The following is a 23952-nucleotide window of genomic DNA, read 5'->3' as shown; positions in this document are numbered from 1 at the left end:
TAGAATTCATTAACAACATTGTTGGGCTTAAAGCAGCTAAGCTATTGGTAGCTTGTTTTATGGGGGCCCAAACAAACCAAACATTTCAGTCACAAACGTGGCACGCTGGGGCACACCTTGTCGCTGGAGTGCTTGCTTTGTTAAACTGTACATGTCCTTTTCAATATCTTACGTAAGGGTGGATGGGAGGGCCCAAGGACAAGTCCATCTTGCACCACTTTTCTTTTCTGCCACTGCTGTGTGGCTGTTTCCCAGATGTGCTAGGAACTGCCGTGTGTTTGTGTCATTGCTCTGTCGCTTACCATCCAGCCAGGTCGCTGCAGTCTTTGTCCGAAAGTGGATGAATATAACTGGAAATGGAAATGACTGGAAATTCGTATTATTGAGGTAGATAATAATGTAGGAACAAAAAAAAGCAAAATAGTGTGATTTTAACATATTTTAACTATTTATGTAAAAAACACAGATCCAAACCCAAAACCAAAGCACGCGAGGGCGGTTTTGCCAAAACCAAAATCAAAACACAAACTTAATCCAGGTCCAAAACCAAAACCAAAACATGGGGGTCAGTGAACATCTCTAGTTTTAATCAAATCTTTATCCTACCCACATTAGTTTTCCTGTCAGTGAACATATTAAAAAAGTCTCCTGGGATCATTTACGCCCAGACGATTTATTTGCACAACTTCATCTTGCTATTGCTGCTACTTTTCAATGAATGAATCTTTTTGGTAACACCACAGTGGGCTATATATATTTGCTTGTTTGCTGATTCCACGCAAGTATAGACTACTTTATCTATACTTGTACATGTGGAATCAGTAACATTGAAATGTTCACAGTTTTCCTCAAAGTACTTTTATTTTGACCATTGTTAATGTCTTAATATCTCATGAAAATAAGTGGACTTCATGGACTTTCTACATCAAGAACCTACTGCATAGGTTTTGACAAAATCAATGTCTTTTACACAATGAAAATTCTTGGGGTTAGATTTACTAAACTACAGGTTTGAAAAAGTGGAGATATTGCCTATAGCAACAAATCTGATTCTACCTATCATTTATTTAGTACATTCTACAAAATGACAGCTAGAATCTGATTGGTTGCTGTAGGGAACATTCCACTTTTTCAAACCCGCAGTTTAGTAAATATATCCCTTAGTCTTCAAGTATAAATATCACCACCCTTTATATCTCTTGTTGATATCCTATATTGGGAATCCTCTGCAACATTTGTGAATGTTTCAAGACAAATTTCATATTGGATCAACTTGTATTTTGGATTTAGTCATATCTGTCAGAAATCCCAGTTTTTCCCTAGACGGTCACTGTTTTTGGTGGCCAGTGATAGTCTTGTCCAAAAAGTCAATTTTGGGGTAGATTTGTAAATAGTCTGGGTGGTTCTTGAGGAGGCTTGGGTGGATCAGAGGTTTAGCTTATTAGGTCAAAATTTAATTTATAAAATGTTCATAAGCCTGTTGAGTTTTAAATTTCTACCCCATCAGTTGCTTTTGCTGCATTGCTTTTCCCCCTTACCCCCACTAATGCACAACTCCAGCAACCTATAGCATGTCCAAGCCACAAAGGAAGGCAATTCGTGCTGCATGCAAATGTGATGAAATTAGCTACTAATAAATTGATTGGCTGCGTATTGGTTTCACCAAAAATTAGGCTGTCTCCACTGTGTGTAGGTGCAGAGGTTAGCTCTAGATAAAAACAAGCAACAAAAGTAATATTAACATGAAACAAGGCACTGTCTGTATCCCATCCCATTATGTCTACTGCCCTTGGCCTTTCCATACATCCAGGCCAAAGTTTAAGGAGTCTTTAAATATAAATTGTGATTATGTTTTTTTTTCTTTTTTGTTAATAGCGTTTTAACTTGTACTGCAATTGACTAAGGCTTAAAACACCAACAATGTCGTACATTAATATCATTTTATGTTATTATGTCAGGTGGTCTGGATCCTTTAATAAGAGGTCTGCTGGGAAAATCTGCAAAGCTGCAAACACAGCGAGAAATGATGAATGAAGAGTTAACAGAAAAACTGCTTGTGCTCTCCAATAATGGTTCTATGGATCTGGCATCTCTTAATTTGCAGCGAGGTCGTGATCATGGCTTACCAGGTTAGATTTGTCTTTTGTCCAGGAAAATGCATTCTGAAGGCCGGTGATTAGTTTGTCGCAGTTGTCAGAAGTTCTGTTTTTTCTAAAGAGCAGTCATGAGTTATTTAAGGTCAGCATATTATACACTACTGCAAGAAACAGCATGACAGCATTCAACATTTCATATCATTCCCAAGTCATTTTCAAATATGTTATTATTATTATTGTTAAGCCTGACATTTTGTTCTACTTTCCATTATTTGAAATGTACAAAGATCCTCAATAAGTTAACTGACAAATAATACATGATTAGAAAATAGGAAAAAGAGTGGTCAAAATGGTGAAATGGTATTAATGGACATGTCTTCTCAGCGACATTTCTTTCTTTCTTCTCCTCCGGAGTTATGCAAAGCAGGGTAGAGGCTGTTACCAAGGTATAGACCTGAGGCTACACTATGCTATTTTTATTTTTCATGCATTCCTGCCAAAGGAACATAGAAAGAGTGTAGGACGAAGTCACAGTGCAGTGGCATCTGATTGGACAGGTGCTGTAGTTAACCAATCAGTGGTTCCCATCTCTTCAATATTCTAAACCTTTCATAGATCCCAAGGATTTGGTGAGCATTGTGGTTAAATTAGATGGCTTGATCTTGTTTTTTTTATCCTAGTGTACAATGTGATTGAGAGAGATAGAATTAATTTTTCCATGATCATTTCTAATTCCAATAATATATAACTCCCTGGTACAGTAAGAGTTGTTACTCCAAGGTCGTATACCGTTTTCTAAATGAAGCATCCACAGTACAAAATCTCTCATTTCTGTTTTTCCCAGGGTACAATGACTGGAGAGACTTTTGTGGATTACCAAGACTGAACTCACCCTCAGACATGAAAATATCTATTTCTAATCATATGATAACAAGTAAAATGATTGAGCTATATGGTCACCCTGACAACATTGATGTTTGGCTGGGTGGTCTAGCAGAAGACTTTCTTCCAGGCGCCAGAATAGGACCTTTGTTTGCATGTTTAATTGGAAAGCAAATGAAAGCATTGCGAGATGGAGACAGGTAAAGAGAATCCTCAAACACCATATTATGCAATTATAATATAGTCTTATTTTACAATTGACACATATACAGATTATTCTCTCTACAAAGGACTTCAGCCAGTAGCAAGGTATGAAAACTAACAAGATAGTAAAGGACAGTAAATGTATTTTTTATTTATTATTTTGCTGAAGCATCTATTTATGGTATTGTGGGTAATGCCAGCTCGAAAAAGTGTAAACATTGTATCAAGATCAAGTTTAATACCAACTTAGTGCCACCCCTTTTAAGAAATACATTTTTTTATTTTTCTCAGAGCTGTTGCAGACATCAAGTAATTTGGTGGGAGTGGGAATGGTTGCACACATCACACAGAAAGGACACCCCCCCCCCCCCCCCCCCCAAAAAAAAAGGTCTCTGCACCACTCTTAGCAAGTAATGTTCTCACTTCGGAGTTTGGGGTACCTCTTGGTAAGTTAGCCCTCAATTTAAAAACACATATATGTATGGCCCAAAACTAGGGACACTCATCGTCTAGAGTTAGGACCGCCTTACTAGCAGAAGCGCCTTGACGCGATGGGTGGCTTACCATACACTTGTAAATGTGTGCAACTGAGATTTCTGCTTTTTTATGTACAAGTAGAAATAGCAGCTCCTTGCTGTTTATAGCAGTGTGCTGGAGGATTTTTCTCTGTGTTTCATCCTTTAATGATAACCTCGCCCTTTCAAGCATATAAACCTATAAATTGATTGAGCAACTTTCACTTCTGTTTTGAATGTTCTCACTTCACTCAGTTCCTCCTTTCGACCAGTTCAAACTTCTGCTCCTCTGCTCCTCTGCCAAAGCCGCAATCTTGTTCTGCAAACCACTAAAGGAACATTTGCCCCGATCCTCGGCTGTTTTACACTTCATAAATAAGCACCAGTAACTGTGTTAGTAACTGTTGGGGTTTGAATTGCTTGCAGGAATATTCTCTAAAACTCCTGGTGACTTTCAGGGAACTCAGACAATTCTTCCAGTTGGAGGGACAATGTTGGCTTAGGTGGCGATGGCCTTTAAACCAAGAAGGCATTCACATGCTCCTTGGCAGTGGGTATCTGGGGCATGGCAAATATCACAGGCCGGCTGCTTTGAATTGACCCTGCATTTTCTGCAGTGTCTAAATGTTCCCTACTTTTCAGAGCTCCAAAAACAGTATCAGTGGTAGTTAAATTCAATGAGATATACCACTGCACCTTTTTACTGAAGGAGAACAAAGCATTAGCCACAACGCGACTGTCTGCCTATGATTAACTGATATATCCCTGCAGAGTTAAAATGACTGAATTGGGACACATTGATGAATTTATCACAAGTCAACCTATATCTTGGGACAAAAATGGCAGCGATGCTGCATAAAAAGGCTGCACTTCTAACAGTCTGCAAAACTAAAACATGGGCATGCTGAAGGCACAGGCTAAAAATATAATTCAAATGCTCGTCCATTTACTTGGTATAGTTATCCATCAATTTCCAATATAAGGAAAAAATAAGACTAATCAGAATTTAATGGAAATATTTATGCAGCGCTTTGCACTTTTCCGTGGTGTATCTTGTTTACTGTGTTGTTGTGAGGACTGAACATAAACCAGTACAAAGCATTCTTGTCTTAATACTTGCAAATGGTGACAGAATATACAAAGTTGTTTTCATATTTCAGCAGGGCTGATTTTGTAATGATAGGAAAATATGCAGTTGAGGCATTTGAATTGAGTGCAGGAACAGTGGGAATTAAATTCTAAATGCCACCGCCATTTGAGTCATACGGGTTATAAAAAAAAACACAAGGAAAAGAAAGTCAATCTGGTTGTAAAAGAAAATAATGCTTTTAGAAAATATAAACAGATTTAGAAGAAAAAGGATAAAGTAGTATATTGGGTTAAACAGAAGGAGGCTAAAAATAAAAAGAATGTACAGGGACACAAGGGATAGTAGATAATCTAAATATATATATTTCTGTTTAGTAATTACAGTAGAAGACAGGGAATTACAGGTCAGGTTATCTGATATCGATAGGGTGGAAATTAATGGAAACACTGTTGAAAGAAAGACCTGTAGAATAACTGAAAACCATCGCCTTACGAAATTCCAAGCAACAAGGATTTACTGGGGGAAGATTATGTTAAACCAATATGATTGATTTGACTGGATAGCAAGGTGGTATCAAAGATGTAGCTCATCTATATTTTAATAAGGCTTTTGATAACCGACCTACCTACAGGGGACAGAGCTCCACTGCTTGAGGGCCCTGTCCACTTTTCCATAGGAGACTGTGCACAGGGGTGCGGGGATAGGGTGGCATATGACTTTCCAGGTAGGTCCAATTATAAACTGCCTGGGCAAGCCTGAAAGAAAGGGGGACTTTCCTTCTCTTCCTTGCTTCAGTTAAAAAGTGGGGCTACACAGCCCAGGCACTGTCAGCTTGTGTAACAGCCAACAATTCAGGTGTCAACAGCATTATTATGTGTCCGATTCACATAGTGGACAGAATGATTAGATGGACAATTCAAATGATGTTAGTATTATTATAGGGTTTGGGATAGGGCAAGGGATATAGATAGGGACAGAGATAGAGACAGGGTTAGGAATAGGGACAGGGATAGGGATAGGGATAGGGACAGGGATAGGGACAGGAATAGGGACAGGTTTAGGGACAGGAATAGGGACAGGTTTAGGGACAGGGATAGAATTAGGCATAATACTGTCTACATTTGAATTGTCAATCTAATAAATACTGTCTGCATTTCAATTGTTGTCCTAATAATAGTGTGGATGTCATTATATTGTGGACTTTATAATCCTGTTTATTCCCCTGCTCACCAATTATATTATATCAATCCTATAGCTGTCGAACACATGTATGTATGTATCACATCGGGGTGTTGTCTCATTAAATGTTAAATAATGTCAAATGAGCTCTCATACTGCCACTACTGTCCCCTCTCCAATGTATTGTTGCTGACCCTCTCCCATGTATTTTCTGCAGTGCTGACCCTCTCCAATATTTTTGCTGCAGTGCTGACGTCTCCAATGTATTTGCTGCAGTGCTGACATCTCCAATTTATTTGCTGCTGACTCTCTCAAATGTATTGCTGCTGACCCTCTCCAATGTGTCACACATGCTGCCTAATGGGTACCTACTTGGTGTATCTTCTATAGTTGTAATGTAATGTAATGAAAATGTAATCGATGAAGATATCTTCAATGAGAGTGATGATTGGTTACCATTGAGGAAGATGATCACTGTTATCCAAATGCCCATGATTCATTTGTTAGTATTCCTATCTAATAAGCAGTTGAACAACCAACAACCAAAATGTTGGCTTTTATGAGGATCCAAACAAATTAGGCACTTAAGCCACAAAAGAGGCAGTGATAGATCTGCCTCACAGTGCTGGGGTCATGAGTTCAATTCCCGACCATGGCCTTATCTGTGTGGAGTTTGTATGTTCTCCTCGTGTTTGCGCGGGTTCCTCCGGGTGCTCCGGTTTCCTCCCACACTCCAAAAACATACTAGTAGGTTAATTGACTGCTAACCAAATTGACCCTAGTCTCTATCTCTCTCTGTCTGTGTGTGTGTGTGTGTGTGTATGTTAGGGAATTTAGACTGTAAGCTCCAATGGGGCTGGGACTGATGTGAATGAGTTTTCTGCACAGCGCTGCGGAATCAGTGGCGCTATATAAATAAATGGTGATGATGATGAAAGTTGGTGAAGATTGTAACCCTTGTGAAGGGACCATTAGAAAATAGACTGTAAATAACTGTAAATGAATGTTAATGCTATAAATATTAATATAGGAGCAAATACAGCTCAAAATTAAATTTTTTACCTATTATTCAAAATTTTTAATTAAACCCAGATCCAAAACCAAAACCTTTTGTGTTTATTCTCCAAAGCCAGTAACAAAGCCGAAAGATGAAGTTGGTTTAAAATCATCACCGGTTTCAAAACCAAAACACAAGGATCAGCGCACATCTTTACATATTTTGTTGTGGCTGCCCCCCCCCCCCCTCCTCCTCTAATGTAAGATCTGTGCTGATCATGAATTTGTTTTAAAACAATAAGTAAATGAAATAATTAGTGCCCCCTCACGAAATTACCAGTGTCAGGTTGAGGCTATGGCAGCCAGGGCTGGTGACATTATAGAAGGGACACCCGAAACATAGGGCTCCCTGCGATTGTGACAACCGGCCTCATAAAAAAAGATGCTATGTGGTAATAGCCCTAATACTAATCTGCATTAGGTCATCCAACTCTAAATTGGGTCCAAGTCCCTTTATATTCATGTGCATTTTGTTCCTCCCCTGGTTAGTCATGAAGACAGACCTCTCCTCTTCCAAACAGATAAGCTTACAGCACAGTAATATTACATAGTTATGGTTGGCATCAGGTTGTAAACTTGGGATTTAAGTATTCTAAGGTTTCACAATAACTGCATACTTACTAGATATGGTCAAAACTGTTTCAGAACTATCTTCAATAGGTCCCAATTCAATTTTGCAGTTTAATTGAGTCTCGCATTCACCGTGCTTTATGTTTGAGATTTGCCGTTTGCTTTCAACATTTGTTGTTTGCTTTCTTCCATTTTTGCTATTCCCATTAAAATTAGTATTTTAAAATATTTTTTATTTTAAAATACTGTTTAAATACTATTTTAAATAATAATAATAATAAAAACATTTGAAAAGTTTGAATTTTGCTAAGGTTTGTGGTTTGCATTAAAAAACAGTAAATTGTTTGAATTTAGCTCCGTTTTTTAAATCAATCTAAATTTCATGAAATTCAAGTGACTTTTTGCTGGATTTTAGCACATCTAATTCCTACTTGTTTCATTATTGAGAAAATATCTGCACTAACACACAGAAGACAGTCTTCCTGAGGTTTCTGCCCTGTACATTCAACAAAAAAATGTAGTTGTCAGGGTAATTCCTTCCCCCACTCCTTGTGCAACTAGGTGAACACTTAATTGCCACATGAAATAGTATGGAATGTACACAAACTATGTACAGTGCCTGGATATAGTAAAATGTAGCACCCAACAAGTATACCTGTACCTAAGGGGCAACATACATGAGGAAGGAAATATTTTAATACATGTTCTATATTTACAATAATATACAACAGGTATACTATGCCGTCAATAAAAATAACTGTATGCATTCATTTACTTCTTAGGATTTTTGTGTGAGGGAAGGGGAATCCAGTCAGAAGTGATATGACAGAACTTTTCAAATGTATAAAGGCTTTAACAAGGTGTAGGTAAAAAACCATTATACAGAGGAGGAGAATTTTAGAATAAGGGGACATGTGCTGAAACTTGAGGGAAGCAATTTTATTGTAAATTAGGGGTAGAATTACCTTACTTGAAAGGTAGTAGATAAAATAGCCTCTGAATAGTATGGAATCTAAACATGCTTGGGATAGCCATAAGACTATCCTAAATCTGAAAAAAGCTATGGATCAAATAGAGTCTGTGTTTTTTTATGGGACAACTAGATGTGCTGTGGGGTTCTGGTGTCACATCGATGTAGTTGGTCTTCTAGAGACGTCATCCTCACTCATTTCACCGGAGAGACATTTGTCTTCTCTTGAACATAGCACTGATATGGTCTCAGTTAATGAATTAACACAAATGGCTTGTATTATATGAAATAATAAATTGAGCCCAAGCTAATTCAGTCAGAAAGTGAATGCTAAGTTCAGGTACAGGCTAAAATCTCCAGGTTATGCCTTTGGTGCTATATTTACTATGAGTACATGTCTTACCTGGGTTTTTACTTGGGATTTTTGTAGGAAAACATGATGACCAGAATTCTCTTAAGTGTAGTATACACATGCATCTGGATAACAGGGGGTCCATTAGAAAGGGCATCATGTTCACTCAGAGTTGGCCATTAACTCGCTGTTCTGTGCAGGATATAAAAATACCTCATAAAATTAGTAAATAACATTGCTGCCTTCTTTAATATGCCTGAAGGACATGTATATCAAAGACCAAAAATGAAGACAATATTTGCCTTCATGTAAATTTTATATGAGCAATTAACACGGATACCGTCATGTGACTTGGGCAGATATATATCATCATCATCATTTATTTATATAGCGCCAACATATTCCGTAGCGCTTAACAATTGGGGACAAACATAATACACTAATAAACAAACTGGGTAAAACAGACAAAGAGGTGAGAAGGCCCTGCTTGCAAGCTTACAATCTATGGGACAATGGGAAATTGACACATGAGGTTAAGTCTCCATTTTGTATTTTGGCCCAGCCAGACTGCAAAGGTAAAAGTGACTCATAAGCTAAATGATCCTGTCACACAACAATGTTGGTCAGGGGGTAGCTGTCTTGTGTGAAATTGTGTAACAGGCGGTAACAGGCTAGGTTAAGAGGGTGGTTGAGGAATATTATAAGCTTGTCTGAATAGGTAGGTTTTTTAGAGAACGCTTGAAAGTTTGTAGACCAGAGGAGAGTCTTATTGTGCGAGGGAGAGAATTCCATAGAGTGGGTGCAGCCCGTAAAAAGTCCTGTAACCGGGAATGGGAGGATGTAATGAGGGTGGATGAGAGACGCAGATCTTGTATAGAACGGTGTTGCCGAGTTCGGAGATATTTTGAGACAAGAGAGGAGATGTATGTTGGTGCAGCTTTGTTGATGGCCTTATGGGTTAGTAAAAGTATTTTATATTGGATTCGGTAGAAGACAGGCAGCCAGTGTAGAGACATACAGAGTGATTCAACAGAGGAATAACGATTTGCAAGGAAAATCAGTTTTGCCGCAGCATGCAAAATAGATTGTAGGGGTTTGAGTCTGTTTTTGGGAAGACCAGTAAGGAGGGAATTGCAATAGTCAATGTGGGAGATGATAAGTGCATGGATTAAGGTTTTTGCAGTGTCTTGCGTGAGATATGTGCGAATTCTGGAAATGTTCTTTAGATGTATGTAGCATGATTTAGATATAGAGTCAATGTGGGGAACAAAGGATAGGTGTGAGTCAAGGAATACACCTAGGCAGCGAGCTTGTGGGGTGGGATTTATGGTCATGTTATCAACAGAGATAGAAATGTCAGGTATGCTCTTGTTGGTGGGAGGGAATATTATTAACTCTGTTTTAGAAAGATTAAGTTGGAGTTGGCGAGAGGACATCCAAGATGATATGGCAGAAAAACAGTCAGTTACACGTGACAACACATATGTGGAGAGATCAGGAGAGGATAGGTAGATTTGGGTATCATCCGCATAGAGATCATACTGAAAGCCAAAGGAACTTATTAGATTTCCAAGAGAAGCGGTATAGATAGAGAACAGCAGAGGACCTAGCACTGAGCCTTGTGGTACTCCAACTGATAAAGGAAGTGGAGCAGAGGTGGCTCCAGAGAAATTAATAGTGAAAGAGCGATCAGAGAGGTAGGATGAGAACCAGGATAGAACAGTGTATTGAAGACCTAGGAATTGCAGCGTTTTTATGAGAAAAGAGTGGTCAACGGTGTCAAATGCAGCCGACAGATCCAGGAGAATGAGGAGAGAGTAATGGCGTTCAGTTTTAGCAGTGATCAGATCATTGACAACCTTGGTCAACGCAGTCTCTGTAGAGTGTTGAGAACGAAAGCCAGACTGAAGAGGATCCAACAGGTTGTTAACGGAAAGAAAGCGTGTGAGGCGAGTGTAGGCAAGTCTCTCTAGAAGCTTGGAGGGAGCTGAGAGATGGGGAGGTAATTTGAGAGAGCGTTTGGGTCGGAGTTTTGTTTTTTTAGAATAGGAGTAATCACTGCGTGCTTGTATAGTGATGGAAAGATGCCAGTAGAGAGTGAGAGATTACAGATTTGAGTTAGAGGTGAAATGAGCACAGGAGACAGGGATCTACCAATTTGCGAGGGAATAGGATCAAGAGGACAGGAGGTAGAGTAGGAAGATAAGAAGAGCGTAGAAATTTCCTCTTCATTTGTGGGGTCAAATGAAGAGAGGGTGTCAGAGGGCAGTGGGAAGGAATTGAGCTAATTGCTTGTCGAGGAAGAGGATACCATTTCTAGTCTGATCTTATCAATCTTGTCCTTGAAGTAGAAAGCAAGTTCCTGAGCACTGATAGTAGATGGAGGGTTTGGGGTGGGAGGATTGAGAAGATGTTTAAATGTATTGAAAAGGCATTTGGGGTTAGAAGCCTGAGCATAGATAAGAGATTGGAAGTATGTTTGTTTTGCCGTGTCCAGAGCATTTCGATAGGAGTGGTAGACAGAAGTATATGTGAATAAGTCATTAGAGGTGCGAGATTTACGCCAGTGACGCTCTGCTTTACGGGACAGTTTTTGAAGATTGCGTGTTGCTTTAGTGTGCCACGGTTGACATCGAAGTCGATGTGTAGTATGTAGTGTCGCTGGAGCCACTTGATCAAGGGCTGTTGCTAAGGTTAGGTGAAAATGAGGTACTGCCATCTCAGGGGATGAGAATGTAGAGATAGGGGAGAGAAGGTGTTGGAGAGAGGTGGAAAATTGTTGAAGATTAATAGAATTTAGATTTCTGCGGGTGTGAGGAGGCTTGGTAGAGTTAGACAGTAGAGAGGTTAGAGCAGTGGGGTTGAGTATGTACCTGATAAGGTGATAATCCGAGAGGGGGAAGGGTGTGTTAAGGAAATTAGAAACTGAGCATAGTCTAGAGGAAACAAGATCAAGGCAGTGGCCATCCTTATGAGTAGATGATTCAATCCACTGGGAGAGGTCAAATGAGGAGGTTAGAGAGAGTTGTTTGGAAGCAGCTTTGGAAGGTGGGTTAGCAATGGGGATGTTCAAATCACCCATGATGATGGTGGGGATGTCTGAAGATAAGAAGTGAGGGAGCCATGCAGCGAAATCCTCAATAAATTGTTGGTGTGCTCCGGGGGAATGATACATCACCGCAACACGAAGAGAGAATGGATTAAAAATGCGAATAGCATGTACTTCAAAGGATGTGAACGTGAGTGATGGGACATTTGGTAGAACTGTAAACGTGCACTGTGGGGAGAGAAGTAGTCCAACCCCACCTCCTTGTCTGCCTTCAGGTCTGGAGGTGTGGGTGAGATGGAGGCCACCATGTGAAAGTGCTGCAGGTGAGGCAGTGTCTGATTGCATGAGCCATGTTTCTGTTATTGCCAGAAGGTTGAGATTTTTTGAGAGAAAGGGATCATGAATGGAGGTAAGTTTGTTACAAACAGAGCGTGCATTCCAAAGGGCACATTTAAAGGACTTTGGAAGAGAGGGGAGACAGGTGATGTGTTTGAGGTTTGCTATAGAGCGGTAGTGCTCTGATGTATGTGTGTGTGAGGAGTGTGGGGGACCTGGATTAGGTGATATATCACCAGCTAATAGAAGCAGAGTGAGAGAAAGATAGGCAAGGGGATTGTAAGATGTGTGACTTTTTATTTTCTGGCGACAGCTGGAGGTTGTACTTGTTAGAGATAATAAATAGGACAGCAGTTCATGGGTGTTAACTAGAGGTGAGTGGAGTAATGCAGGTGCAATATGAACAAATGTTTGTGTTGGTGGAGGGGTGAAAGATGACACAGTCCTAAAGATCATGCCATGAAAAGAGACCAAGAAAAGCAATTTGTTAAACATTGTGATAAAAAGAGTTAAAGACAAAAGTTAGGGGATTAAAAGAATTAGCTATTTACAATGTTCCATATAGATAGACAAGTAATGCAGAAATAGGCTGTGGCAGATGTAGCTTATTGCTGGAAGAAAAATAAAGTCAAATGTAGTCCAATGTTTGTCCAAGTGTGTTGTCTAACTGTGCATTTTCGTCCACTTTGTGAGAAGATCCCACTTAGTGTAGAAATCACACACGTGTACCCCCAGGTACGTCTCCCCATAGACTGAAGCTAAGATGTAGTCAGGGTAATTTAGGAATAGTCTATAGATGTGCTAATTGGTCAGCTAATCAAAGGAAGAGAAAACATTTGTGGAATAGGAGAGAGGAGGCCAGATACCTATCATAAATTAGGCAGCAATAAAAGACTGGGCCAACCTAAGTTTAAACAGATAACAATTTCCTATGACATACTTTTAAAACACAGATTGCAGGGATGAATTACACAGATTGCAGGGATGAATTACACAGATTATTGATCAGAATATCAGTAGTATGGATGGACATACCTGGAGATGAAAAAAGAAGAGAAGGATGAGGGTTAGTTGCTGTGTTGTCTAACTGTGCATCTTGGTCCACTTTGTGAGAAAATCCCACTTAGTGTAGAAATCACACACGTCTGTTTTTGTGCAAATAACCCAAGACATTTTCTTAAAAACACAATGATTTCCATTAATTAATTTGTAGATGACTGTACTTAGCTTATACTTTTTGACAACTATAATTCCACAAATAAACACTCTCTCATGGTGATATAAACGTCAGAAAAGTGTACAGCATCTATTTTTAGCAGAAAAAGCCACTGTTGGTCTGTATAGTTCCACAGGTGAACACATCCATTACACTTCTGAGGAAATCTGTGCAAAAGCTTTGTCTGGAAAATGGTCCATCAGAGAAATGCACACGAGTATAAATGCCCTGACTACTAACAATTTTGAACCACTTAAATCCAGCTTTTCTTTTTTTTTTTTCAATAAAGTGCTACTTGTTGGTGACTCATTTATGTCTCAAACAAGTAATGAAGGTAAGAGACCATCAAAACTGTCATTATTACAGAATGTCATTTATACATTCTAATTTTTTAATTGCATTGATTTATGTGTGCACATAACTATGCTTCTCTGTTTAAAATACACAAAAATGGCGCAGAAGACACCACATTAAGAAAAGTAGCAAGCCCCAAATCACTGTCCCTGGACAGATGGGCAAAAATAAAATTGCTTTTGTGCATCTAAAAAGGCCCTCGGGACACTCATAAACCAAGGAAAAATCCCTCAATCATCACCATTCATTAAAAAATATTTTCCCACTAAATTAAACATCATTTCTGCATTTGGGGGCAGAAGTCGGTGTTTTAGTATGGCTAGACCACTTTCAGCAGTGAATGTCCTGATTCACATAGCTACTTTCTGCAAAATCTTTCAAACCCACAATTGGATCCATCTTGATGTGCTAGCCTACATTGGTACCCATGGCAGTCACACAAAAATAAAGCCACATTGTAACAAAAAAGGAAAAATGGCTTTTTGTTTATCTGCATGGTTTATTACCCTAGCTATCTGTTGTCCCTTTCTTATAAGATGGAGAATAATAAGTAAGTCTATTCATTATATTTATTTCTACTTTTATAAGAGATTATTGTCATGCCTCAAGCTTTCTTTCAAATTATATTATTAAAAGTGTTAAAGCATTAAATAAATATATTATCAATAATATACCAGCAATCAGTTAGCACAAGCAATTCTAATTTGCACTAAAAACATAAAAAGCTCAAAATCTACATTTTTTTGGTCTGAACTTGGTAAAATTACCCATATAACAAATTAACAATATTTTGATAAAGAGTTTGTATCTCTCCTAGATTAATCTCACTTGAGAATGTGACCTGCCCTTTTTTGTACAATACATATTTCAGTATTGTAATTTATTTTCTTTTTCAACATTTTTAGGTTTTGGTATGAAAATCCAAATGTTTTCACCAAGGATCAGAGGATGGAACTTCAAAAACTCTCTCTTTCACGTGTGATTTGTGATAATACAGGCCTAACGCATGTACCTCCTGATGTCTTTTTGCTGGGAAGTTATCCAGATCAGTTTGAATCTTGTGACAATATACCTGGCATAGATCTCCAAGCTTGGAGGGAAAATATTGAACAAGGTGTTTGTCTGGCTATCTGTTCACTACTTATTTGTCCCTTCGAAAATTTAGTATATATGCATGGGTGTTATCAGAAATGAATGGTCACAAAAATAAATTTTTAAAAATTACAGTTCAAGATTTGTTGGCATTAGCTTAAATATATAGATAGATCTCCCAATTATAGTTGAAACCAGCCCAGGCTGTTTAGAGTTGGAGTTGATTGAGAACTTAGGAAAGGGGGTATGCTGAGCATTTTTTACTTATTTATTTACCTTATTTTATTATTTTTAACCTGTGTAGTCAGAACCAACACAAAAGACTATGGGCCTGATTCATTAAGGATCTTAAATGAAGAAGTTTCTTATTTTAGTCTCCTGGACAAAACCATGTTACAATGCAAGGGCTGCAAATGAGTTTTCTGTTTTGCACATAAGTTAAACACTGACTGTTTTTTCATGTAGCACACAAATATCAACTTTAAATTTCAATGTACAAATAAGCTATCAAGTATTTGTGTGCTACATGAAAAAACAGTCAGTATTTAACTTATGTGCAAAACAGAAAACTCATTTGCACCCCTTGCATTGTAACATGGTTTTGTCCAGGAGACTAAAATAAGAAACTTCTTCATTTAAGATCCTTAATGAATCAGGCCCTATAGGGGCAATGGAGGGGTCTGGCTCTGTGCTTGTTGCTGGACCAGTCCCATAGAATTAGAATGGCATAGTAGCGGTGTTCCAGCTATAGTCTGTGGCTAGTCAGCACTGTTTTGTAAACAGGAATGGTATTTCCCCATTCTCTACTTGATGTTAAATTAATTTTTGAGCAGCAAATCTTTAAAATGTATCTGAATTTCATAATTGGTTTAATTGATTAACCCATCTCTATTCTATACATCTGGAAAACCTCTTTATAATGTAACCACCCCCCCTATTTTGTGTACATAGATTAATAAACTTCTCCTGTACATGGTTCTACAGGAAAGGAAAATAGTCCTTATTTTTAACTTTATTGTCTCCATTCATTAAAACTTAGGACAATAGTTAATTGTGCACAGACAGGCTCATCCCTTTTATATTTGCATTTATTGAAATGAATGCAAGCTGTTGTACTCAGTTTAATCAATTTAAAATGAATTACCTACCTAGACTCCACTTGATCAGTGCTTTCAGTGGCAAAAAATGTAATCAAACATGGCATAGCACTTGCATGGCTTATCTAGCCTAATAAAGAAAAAGAATTTCTCCAACATATTATACTCAGCAAGTTTTACCCAAATCATACAGAAGTGATTGCCAACCTCTTTAGTGATGTCACACTCTTGCTAACACACGATCCATTTTTTTGTGAAACACCAATGTTAAAGCATTATAATAAACAAAACCAGAATCATTAGTAAATGTGAGTATTACATTAAATTAATTTTTAATTACAACTGAAATATCATTCAATTATAATCCCAGTTTCTTTATGGTTTTGCACTGTTTGCCATATTATAACAGATGCTGGTACCATGACATAAACACAATAGTATATGTATATATGTGTATATATATATATATATATATATATATATATATATATATATATATATATATATATATATTGTGATACAGCAAGTCATTGGAGTCTCACACACTGTTTATTGGCAGCTGTCAGGATGGCTTAAACAGTTTCAGCAATGGTTACAGCAGATATTTCCAGTAAAGCATCACAAAATCACAATTCGCCCACAACCCTACGTCTGGCTAAATTGTAGTTCCCTCACTATTAGTCGGCCACTAACTGGCATAGGTGGCCCCGCCTACAAATACAAACAGTGTTTTTAGCCTCCACCATGGCACTACAAACTAATCACAACACAACAAACCAACTACTACACCCATGTGGTACACCTGTGTGTGTGTGCTATAAAAAGTACCCTGAGGGAATTTAACCCTCTCTGCAGCCTGCCCTTGCAGGTTACCAAAATATTTTAAATTAATTTGTTTTACAAATAGCTGCAAAATGGCAACAAATTGTTTCTAACATGGCTGCTATTTTCTACAATCAAAACTGGCCCCTTTAATAGGGACATCACTTTCATGACACTTTTTTGCTTGTTTCCTTTTAAAATGTCATATAAGTCTGTGGTTTAAATTTAGATTGGACAAATCAATATGTTAATACAAAAGTAGAAGCTAAACCATTCTCTTTCATTATTAGGGATATTTTTTAGAAAATGAACCAGTAATTTTGATGAGCTCTGAGCATGTTCTGTAATAAATGTTTGTCCATTCTGTTCTCAACATTCTGAAACATAACAGTATAACAAAGATAAAATAGATGTAACAAGTGACATGGAGATTACAATACAAAACAGCTGTTATGGTTAAGGTGAAACGAGAATGGGATTTGACCTATGCATTGGTTTTCAGAGTATCTGCCCTGAATTTACAATGCTATTTCGAAGTATATAAATGTCTTCTCATTTTTCACCAAGACAAACTTTTGATTAGAGCAATAAAACAAAGATAACCATCACAAAGAATTTAACCAGCACATTTCTTTATTGTAGGTACATCCTGTGGTCTTCCTGTGAAGATAGAAAATGGAGACTTTGTGTATTGTTCAGAGACCGTGTTCATTTATTTTTGTCACTCTGGCTATCGCTTAGAAGGACGTGAAGAATTAGCCTGTCAAGGAAGTCAATGGAATAACAAACCACCATTTTGTACAGGTACCATTTAATATAAAGCATTACAATGAAACTCCTCATGTTACGCTATGAGATTGGAATTAAAGAAAAAAAATATTAGTAAATTCTCTTAAGCATGTGTTTATTTTTAACGAACAATAAAACTACAGCATTGACTTACCAAAATTAAAAGGGCTGAGGGACCAGCATCACTGAACCCCCATCACTCCAGGACACATAGTCACAGCATCCCCTGACAACTGCTGTAGATTACTGATACACTGAGGATCTTATTTCACTTTTGGGTGTGGAATTTTAACACTTTCTTTGGCAGATTTTGGCCTAAGAAATTCTATACAGATTATCCCCTATCATTCTTTCCATCCAGAATTCTCAGTCCTACTTCAACCTAGAAAACTTTCCATCATGGAAATTTCAAAGCAGTTTCCCTCACACGCATAAATCCCAAATCTCAATAACAAAATTAAATGTATTAAATGACATTGCATTAAAATGTTAAACAGAAACTTAAGAGTTGCCCACTCATTTATGTCTTACTCCTTAGTTAGTAATAGTATCTACAGTTTCATGAAAATATTATTTAAACATATCCACTTGACTGCAGCGATATGTTTTATAGAGAGCAGCAACGTTGTTGAAACAAAGTAACAAACTATCAGTGTTTGTAGAAGCCTGGCAAATTATATTGTATTGAAAAAGGAAACATGGAAAAGGAGGGGAATAAAAAGCTCTGTGTATCTTTTCAAACTAATATTAAATTCCAATACTAAAGAGTGTAACACCCTATGCAGAGTCGGAGCATGAGTTTTTGGTGCCCAAAGCATCCCAACCCGCTTGGGTGCCATCCTCCCCTTGCTTCTTACCTAGTGTGGGGTGGGGGCAGGGCAGCATCTTCTATTCTTGGGAGAGTGACCCTGCACTGTCACATCATTGCCCAGCACCACACACCCAGCCCACAAGAAACATGGAAGAGCAGCAGCTGCCCGCTGACCAGGTAAGGGTCAGCCAGCTGCTATCCCACCTGATGATCTATGCGGGGGCACTACGGTTACAATCAAGACATTGAATGAGTGATAGTATAAAATATACAGCTCATGAAATATAGCACTGAAAACTATTGTTAGCCTGATTTAACCTTGCAGCAATATTGTCGGTGCTTCGGCCACAAATTTTCCATTCATGCAAATTGGCAATTCACTGAGAAGTTGCGTTGCTAATTCCGCTGTTATGTTGTGAGAGGCCTGCAGTGGTAGATGAGATCAACAATGAGGCGATGACATCAGAACTCACTGATTATAAGTGATGCGTATATTTACACAAGTTTATGCATATAGTAACATGACTTTACAAGCATAAAAATATTGTTTTGTGACTAGATAGTACATAAAAAGCAGCAACATTTTAAAGTTTGCCTTTATCCCATTACTGTTAGCAAAGGTCTAGGTAATTATCTGCAATGCTCTAAAAGTCCTACCGCAGTGAACACGTTAAAAGAAGTTTGGATGTATTGATTTTTACAAGGCATTTTATGGCCAGGCCTGCAACACTGACAGCTACCTTCAATTTCAATTATGTGATGAGCTCTCTAGTCAGCTTCTTTACTGCTAGTTTTTGTACCATATAAAAACTGAAAACACAGAGGGTAACAGGTGCAAAGCACTGATTTGTGACTGCCTAACACTGCTTTCATTTTTTTCATTGAGTAGATATATGCCATAATCCCTGTGGAATACAACACCCCTATCATTGTCTGAACAAACAAGAGCAGTGATATTATCCTTGTAAACCTGGCAAGATACTATACATGTTAGTGCAGCTATAAGCAATATACCTCTGAATGTTCATGTAAATAAAATACCTTCTTTTAAAACCACTAATACATTTTTCAGTGCTGACTGGCAAAGCCGACATAGGTGATACCTATTTTCAGAAAAATGTTGAGAAACACTTAAAAAAAAATTGTATAATATTGGAATGATCTATGAAGACTTACTGGGAAATTTACTAAGCAGCAGTTTAGTAGGCGGTGTGCAAACCGTCACAAAGCAAACATGGTTTTCAGAGCCAAAAATTTGGATTTAATATTTCTGCTTGATGATTAATAAAAAGTGTAGAAAACTAGAGCATTTTGTGATACTTTTTTATTTGAACAAACTATCGATTTTTCAAATCAAAAGGACCTCAAGCTTCTTCAACATAGATAGGAATTGTCAGCCGAAAATTTCTGCTAGGTGCTTCTCACACATACACTTACCTGTTACTCTGGTCTCTTTTAGGCTATCTAAGTCCTGTTTTCTCCTCTAAAAGTCTTGGGGGTAAATGTATCAAACTGCGAGTTTGCCAGCGTGTTGAAATCGCAGCAAATCGCGGGTGTTTTCCCGCGATTTTTTTTTTAAAAAAATGGAAATCAAGCTGCGATTTTGACACTCATGTTCAAAATCGCTGGTCATCTCTGGGGATTTTGAGCGATGTAAACACTGACGAGTTTAGCAAACTCTCCTGTGTTTGGCAAACACATCACTGTTACACTGCCCAGGCAGTGTTAAAATGTTAAAGAACAGATAAAAGTTTAAAAAAAAAAAAAGCGTGGGGTCCCCCTGCTATTTATGCTTAACCCTAGTGCTGCCTGACTAGTGCTGGTCCCGTGAAAATCAGGGAATATTTTTTGCGTGGGGTTCCCCTGATTTTCACTTTACCAGCACTAGGCAAACCAGCCAGGGTTGGCAGCACTATAGCAGGGAGACGCGCTGCAGGGGTCCCCCTGCCATAATGACTAACCAACCCTAGACTGTTCAGCGCTGGGCTGGATTCCCTAGGGAGTGGGGTCCGCTGAAAAAAACGAGCGGGCCCCCCCCCCTAGAAAGAACCAGCCCAGTGCTGATAGCACTAGGGCTCTTCCTACTACCCCTGGGCTGTGGGTAGTAGGGTAATATGGCGTAAAGTAGTAAAAAAAACAAACTGACACCAATTTTGTTTGTGGAACTACAAGTCCCAGCCAGCCAGGTTGCCAAAAACAGTGTGGCCATGCTGGTGCTTGTATAACTACAAGCACCAGCATACCCACGGCAGCCAGGGCATGTTGGCACTTGGAGAACCACAAGTGCCAACATGACCTGACATCCCTGGCTTGCTGGGCCCTGTAGTTCCACAAGGAAAAAAGTTTACAAAGCCACAACACCCTCTTATAAACCACATACATTTATTAAAAATAATAAAACCCACAATAAAGACATTAACCACCCTCTTTTAAACAAGCACCAGCATGGCCACACTGTTTTTGGCAACCTGGCTGGTTGGGACTTGTAGTTCCACAAACAAAATTGGTGTCAGTTTGTTTTTTTTACTACTTTACGCCGTATTACCCTACTACCCACAGCCCAGGGGTAGTAGGAAGAGCCCTAGTGCTATCAGCACTGGGCTGGTTCTTTCTAGGGGGGGGGGGGCCCGCTCGTTTTTTTCAGCGGACCCCACTCCCTAGGGAATCCAGCCCAGCGCTGAACAGTCTAGGGTTGGTTAGTCATTATGGCAGGGGGACCCCTGCCGCGTGTCTCCCTGCTATAGTGCCGCCAACCCTGGCTGGTTTGCCTAGTGCTGGTAAAGTGAAAATCGGGGGGACCCCACGCAAAATTTTTCCCCGATTTTCATGGGACCATCACTAATCAGGCAGCACTAGGGTTAAGCATTAATAGTGGGGGGACCTCACACTTTTTTTTTTTTTTCAACTTTTATCTATTCTTTACAGTTTTAACACTGCCAGGGCAGTGTAACAGTGATGTGTTTGTACAACACGATGCTATCAAGCAGCGTGTTGTATCTGGCGTGTTTTGAAGCAAACTCTCCTGAGTTTGCTAACTCGCAGCTTCATACATTTGAGAGCTGTATAGCTGCAGTGGCAAACAGTGGTGAGTTTGATCTCTGGCGATTTTGCAAGTAGCGATTTTGACAGAAGCAGAACTCTGGCGATTTTGTATGAAAACTCAGCTTCATACATCGGCTAGTTTCAACTCTCCTGAGAAAATCGCTGGAGTTGCAAACTCGCAGCTTGATACATTTACCCCTTGGTGGGGTTTAAAGTGTAAAAAGGGCCCCTGCACATGCAAGTTTAATAACCAGTTCAATGGTTCAGATGACACAGATATAGTAGTGCAGTACAAAACACAGATGTAAAAAAATAAGGTGTCAAACCATCTCTCGATTAAATCATGATCTTTAATTTAATTCTTCAGCATTTCAATAAGTAATAAATAATGTCATTAGTAGTTCACAGGTTTACATTAGAGCTGACACTCAGTGGTCTTGGGGATTGTCACTCCGCCTCTCAACCTACCACACTGTCTCTCTTTATCAACTGTTCTCTCTGTTGCATAGGCAACACACAGTCCACAATTAAGTAGGACTCTTTTCCCTTGGCTTGGGTAGCCTGTTTCTGCATTCTCTCTGGATGTTGTACAGACAATGTTGGTCTTGGTGCTTGGAAGCCCCCTAAGATTCTTCTCAGCTCTGCATTGTGGTTTAATTAGATGCTAAGCTTCTGTCTTAGCTCTCAGACTAGCTTTTCTCTCACATACAGCTTACTACCCCTACAGTTATGGTGCAAGTCACTACTCTCTGTCCACCTGACTTCCGGACAGATGAAGGCTATCTCAAATGGCTTGAAGGTCCTAGAGATCAGTACTTGATATGAATGGAAAAGTCAACTTGAGAAGAACTCAAACTTTAACTCATGACCACACCGACATCCAGATGATGTGTGTACCAGGTGCAATAGTCGTCTGTCATTACATCATCCAACTCTCGTGAATGTTTACTGCTATTTCTTAAGTTTGAGCAGTGAGTCCACATTCTGATCTGAGCTTGCAGAACCTTATCTCCAGGTTACATCTAAGTAATTTACAGCACCTACAGTATTACATTCTTGTCACAAAAAACCACACCCACAGTGGGGGCATCAGATTTATTGGGTGTCATCAGTACTTATGCGGAATTAGTGGCACTATATAAATAAATGATGATGATGATGATTCATCATACAATACTGTGCTTGCTTACATGACAACCACCGTTAGGATTTATATACACAATCATTCGATTGCACCCGTGTTCAGTTCCACATGAGTTGAAAACAGTTGGATGTTGAACACAGCAAAAGCATAATTTGAAATAGGAGAAGATGTTCACAGTACTCACAGGGGCTAATGCACAGGTGTGGGCAAAAATGGGTGCAATTTAATCTTAAAAAAAGAGCAGGGAAAAACGGCATATTTCCTTCCATATGCTAAGTCGTACACATCCAAATCAGTAGTATATGTGCCTGGTTTACCACAAGTTATCGCCAGCGTGTATTTGCACCTGCCCAGTAGCAGGTGCAATAGATAAGCCTCATATCAGGTGTATATGTGTTTCTGCAGGTCTACATGAGCCTCATTTGCATAAAGATGCCTTTGTTGTACTTTGCCTAAGTTAGTATGCTCCTTCCCTCCCCAGCCTCACCTCTACAGAATGCAGAACAGACCATGATATTTCCTGGCTTAAATTATTTGTATTCAAGGTCTCTGTAGCAACAAATCTCTACAACCATTATTCTTTATTAGAAAAGGTGTGCTGTTGACTTTACTAATTATTCAGCAATGAAAGCCAAGACCTGCAATAAAGGATGTTTCCTCTGTACATGTCAAGCAAGTAATGTATGACAAGTGTTGTGAATGAGTAACACAATTCCAGAAGATACAGTAGAAAAAGCATAGTGTAAAGCAAAGGAAACAAACCTGAAATAAACACAGATCTATCCTGAGAAACCAACAGTAATCAAGGTAGGAAGATTATCAGGATGCAGGTTTGGAAGTGTTTTTTGTATTTATGGTACTAAACATATCTAGCTGAATAGTGTACAATATAAAATCTAGTTATGGTTTTGAAACACACTACCTTTATTATTTGCAAATTTTCAGAAATCTGCTGTACAATGAAGCGTAGTCCCATTAACACTAGTATGGTGGAATAGGTACTTCTCAGATATACACCTACCTCCTTCTCTGCTGTTTTAGGCTACCCCAGCTCTCTTTTCTCCTCTAACCTCTGTGGGGTTTAAAATGTAAAATGGCTCATGCTCATGCTAGGTTAATATAAAGAAGGAAGGTGTTTGAGGAAATAGGAGAAGGCACCTTCTTCTTAAAGGAATTATGCAGTTGGTACTCTGTCGTTGAGAGGGTCTCCCAACTGGCGGCAGATATTTGTTAGAAGATAATGTAGAATGTTCCTTAAGCAGATTTGCTTGTTTGGAAATAGTTAA

General features: G+C 38.8%; 1 protein-coding gene across 1 annotated transcript in view; it reads left to right on the top strand.

The window, feature by feature from the left end:
* The window catches only part of TPO (thyroid peroxidase), a 155032-nt gene that overhangs the window by 68773 nt on the left and 62307 nt on the right, over window positions 1-23952 (top strand). The window contains exons 5-8 of the mRNA XM_075200837.1: window positions 1959-2129; window positions 2941-3178; window positions 14775-14983; window positions 17523-17684. Coding sequence (XP_075056938.1) covers window positions 1959-2129; window positions 2941-3178; window positions 14775-14983; window positions 17523-17684 — 780 coding nt within the window. The remainder of the gene's footprint in view (window positions 1-1958; window positions 2130-2940; window positions 3179-14774; window positions 14984-17522; window positions 17685-23952) is intronic.

Source organism: Mixophyes fleayi, chromosome 3 (assembly GCF_038048845.1).
Source record: "Mixophyes fleayi isolate aMixFle1 chromosome 3, aMixFle1.hap1, whole genome shotgun sequence".
Lineage (NCBI taxonomy): Eukaryota > Metazoa > Chordata > Amphibia > Anura > Limnodynastidae > Mixophyes > Mixophyes fleayi.
Note: the sequence above shows the minus strand (reverse complement) of the source record. Positions and strands in the feature narration are given on the sequence as shown.